This window comes from Octopus bimaculoides, chromosome 9, assembly GCF_046866305.1.
Source record: "Octopus bimaculoides isolate indiv1 chromosome 9, ASM4686630v1, whole genome shotgun sequence".
NCBI lineage: Eukaryota > Metazoa > Mollusca > Cephalopoda > Octopoda > Octopodidae > Octopus > Octopus bimaculoides.
The window spans coordinates 45062118-45066165 of record NC_142936.1 but is presented as its reverse complement, the minus strand read 5'-3'; the positions used below and the strand labels follow the sequence as shown (position 1 = coordinate 45066165).

Sequence of the window (4048 nt, the reverse complement as noted above, 5' to 3'; positions counted from 1 at the left end):
CTCATATCGGTCAACGCCTTTTGAATGAAATGAGGTACAGTATCCCCTCGACTATCGCGGGTGTTACGTTCCAAAACCACCCGCGATAGGTGAAAATCCGCGAAGTAGAAACAATACTCTTACTCTTTACTCTTTTACTTGTTTCAGTTATTTGACTGCTGCCATGCTGGAGCACCGCCTTTAGTCGAATCAAATCGACCCCAGGACTTATTCTTTGTAAGCCTAGTACTTATTCTATCGGTCACTTTTGCCGAACCGCTAAGTTACGGGGACCTAAACACCAGCATCGGTTGTCAAGCGATGTTGGGGGGACAACAAACACAGACACACAAACATATACACACACAAACATATATATATATATATATATATATATATACACATACATATATACGACAGGCTTCTTTCAGTTTCCGTCTACGAAATCCACTCACAAGGCTTTGGTCGGCCCGAGGCTATAGTAGAAGACACTTGCCCAAGGTGCCACGCAGTGGGACTGAACCCGAGACCATGTGGTTGGTAAGCAAGCTACTAGCTACACAGCCACTCCTGCGCCTATACTGTATGTTTTTTTTTTATTATTGTTATAATTTGTATATATTTATTTTATCATAAATGCAAAACAACACGACGGAGGAATTCATGTAAGCTTAAATAATAAACCGCGATATGGCGAGAAATTATTGTAAACGGAAACTCAGCTGGATTCCGCCTGACGCGCGCGCGAGCACATTATTTTATTCCTTTGTTAGTTTGTTTCACTCATTAGACTGCAGCCGGACATGCTGGGGTACCTCCTTGAATTTTTAGTCGAATGAATCGACCGTACTGCTTATTTTTTTTTAAAGCCGGGTACCTATTCTATCATCGGTGTCTTTTGCCGAACCTCTAACTTATGAATACGCAAACACACCAACACCAATTGTCAAGTGGTGGTGGTGGGCGACAAACATAGACACAAACACGACCCTCCGCAAATCTCAAATTTTATTTTGCTTTGCGAGAGCAAATGTTTTCTCGAAGACACGGCTTGTAGTAATTACTCGAAATGTGGAGTAGATAAACAGCCGACAACTGATGAAGCGTCATTCTTTATGTTACTTGTCTTGTTTTCCATTTGTTTCCTTCGTTGTTCGCAAAAAAGTTCGTATTCCATGTTTTCATATTTCGTACTTCATGTTGTTTTCGTACTCCATGGTGTTTACGTTTTATGACGTTCTGTACCCATATATGCATATGTATATACATATATTTGTATGTACATATATGTATGTTTATATGCATATAAATATATATATATATATTATTTATATTATTATATGATTGAATGCCACGCATCCATTTCCAAGTAAGTTTATCGTAATAATTCCGATGCAACTCTATCTTATACTCTCTGTCCCGCTCCTCTTTTGTTTCCTTTCGCTTCCTTTCTCTACTTCTTTTTATCTCCCCTTCTCCCCCTTTCGTTTTTTTCTCTCTCATCCTTTCTCTAATTCCTTTCCTCTTCCCTTCACCGTTATCTTTCTACCCTCTCTCTTTCTCACTCTACCTCCTTTACTCTCTCTTTGCTCACACGGGATCATCGGCCATCTTTCTCTTCCTACCTTGAGTTTGTTTCTTTCCTTTTGATCTGCCACAAAGATCAGGTGCATTCTTGTCTCTCTCCTCTCCTATCTTTTCTCCTGTCAAAGCTTATTCCTCTAGCGTTCGCCACCTCGCCTCGTTATGGCTTAGCAGCCCTTACTGCTTGTTTTCGCTGTCCTGCTTTTGTTACCAACTTTGACCCTCCGCAATTCCAAATTTTATTTTGCTTTGCGGGAGCAACTGTTTTCTCGAAGACACATCTTATCGTAATTACTCAAAATGTGGAGTAGATAAACAGCCGACAACTGATGAAGGGTCGTTCTTTATGTTACTGGTCTTGTTTTCCATTTGTTTCCTTCGTTGTTCGCAAAAAAAGTTCGTATTCCATGTTTTTGTATTTCGTATTTCCTGTTTACGTTTTATGACGTCCTGTACCCATATATGCATATGTATATACATACATACATACATACATACAATCATACATACATACATACATACAATCATACATACATACATACATGCATACATACATACATACACACACACACACACACACACACACACACACACACACATATGTATGTACATATATATATGTATATTTGCATATATATATATATATATATATATATATATATATATATATATATATATATATATATATATGCACGCGACGGTCACATTTCGATTTCTGCTGACCAAAACCCTCACAAGAATTTGGTTGACCTGGGGCTATAATAGAAGACACTTGCCGAAGGTGCCATGCAGTGTGACCGAACCTGGAACCATGTGGTCGGGAAGTAAGCTTCTTTACACACAGCTACTCCTGCGCCTAGAAAAGAACATATGCATCGGCCGTGCATATACATGTGTATATTCTTGTTTGGAACAGTGGATCTTGAAACAGATGATAATAAAGCTATCAAAAATAGCGTCTAAATATTGGGTCAAAGAAATCCCTTTGGTTCGGAAAAGTCCAAAAGGATTTTTTTAAAAAACCCAGTATTTACACGCTATTACTTTATAAGCTTCATCACTTTATCATCTGCTTCGAAATTCACTGTTGCCAAAAAGAAATTTCAGATTCTCTCGAAAGTTTATAACTTCTTATGATGTCAACTATTTGGTCCATACATGTAACTCCCAATATATGTGTTTAGTGCCCTTCTTTAGATTGTCTGCTCACACACACACACACACACACACACACACATGAGTAAGCACATAAATGCGAAACAAGGTGGAAAAATAGTACTCAAATCCGAAAGTAGAGTAATATGCTTTTTTAAAAATTAAAACTGCAAAAACATCACGAAAATTGCTACTCAAAGTTTCACTTTCCCGTTCGTCGGGCAGTTGTGATCATGAATGGAATAAAATTGTGAAAGTACATGTAACATGGTTTGATATCAAATCATAGGCGCAGGAGTGGGTGTGTGGTAATAAGCTTGCTTCTTAACCTTAAACAGCCCTTATTCAGGGACAGTGCGAGAAGCATAGTTGGCCTAAATGGAGGCCTGTCATTGTTAGTGTTTGGCCTTGGGACTTGTTGATGGACATGGCAAAGCAAAGTAGAAAAGGGAGCTGAAGGCAACGCAAGGGACAGGGGCATTGCTTATCCTGGGTATAAAGACATCTCCGATGCCACAACCCATAAGAATTGTTGCTCCAAAAACATGGGATAGCACATTTTTTACCACTAACCGCGTTCCGTTGCACAGACGTGGTGGCTCCAGCATGATAGGAGCTCCAATTTTGAGGTGCAGTTGAAGCGGTAGTCCAGAGTGGCCCAAGGAATCGAGGAATTCTGTGGGAAAATTAACGGCCTCTTCTTGGTCCACAACAGTGTCCACAGACTTGTAGGTGTGAAGCTTTCCAGGAAGGTTTTGCAGTAGGTCTTCATTGAGTTTCGCAACAAATGTATTTTTGGGAGCTAAAATGGCTCTTTCGCATAGCCAATTCAGGTTTCGGTAGTTTATGTGCAGATCGAGAAAAACAGCGGTCTTAAGGTCGTCAACAGAGTCCACAGGTGGGCCTACGTGTGAGACAGCCATCTCTCCAGCTGTAACGGAGAGAACTGTGCCATCACCATCGGTGAGAAGCTGCTTGGAGAAGTCACCCGATAAGTTGTCACCGAGAAGCTGAGCCCTCATGTTCAGTCAAAAATAAACGATTTAAGGGTAAAAAACCGATTTTCTGCTTAGTTTTTCGTAATTGTTGGTCATACGCGGATAAATTCTGTGCAAAACGGAATCTCCTAACGTTATCCTTAGGATGAGTAAATAGTGGGTAAAGTCTGAACGCAATCCACCGAAGCAGTGAGAAGATTTAAAGGGGAAAAAAGTATATAAAAATAAATTTTTTCACAGTTTTTCAGTTTTTTGTCGCACAGTGATGCCTTTGGACATAGAACAGACACTTATTAGAACCGCCATTACATGGTGGTCTTTTTGCCGTAAAA

The 4048-nt window shown here is 39.8% G+C and overlaps 1 protein-coding gene across 1 annotated transcript; it reads right to left on the bottom strand.

Annotated features, from left to right (window-relative positions):
• Nucleotides 1-3113: 3113 nt before the first annotated feature.
• On the bottom strand, nucleotides 3114-3740 carry LOC149134143 (uncharacterized). Its single transcript, XM_089358189.1, has one exon. The coding sequence runs from the start codon at nucleotides 3738-3740 to the stop codon at nucleotides 3114-3116; it is 627 nt and encodes a 208-aa protein (XP_089214315.1).
• Between the last annotated feature and the right edge of the window lie 308 nt (nucleotides 3741-4048).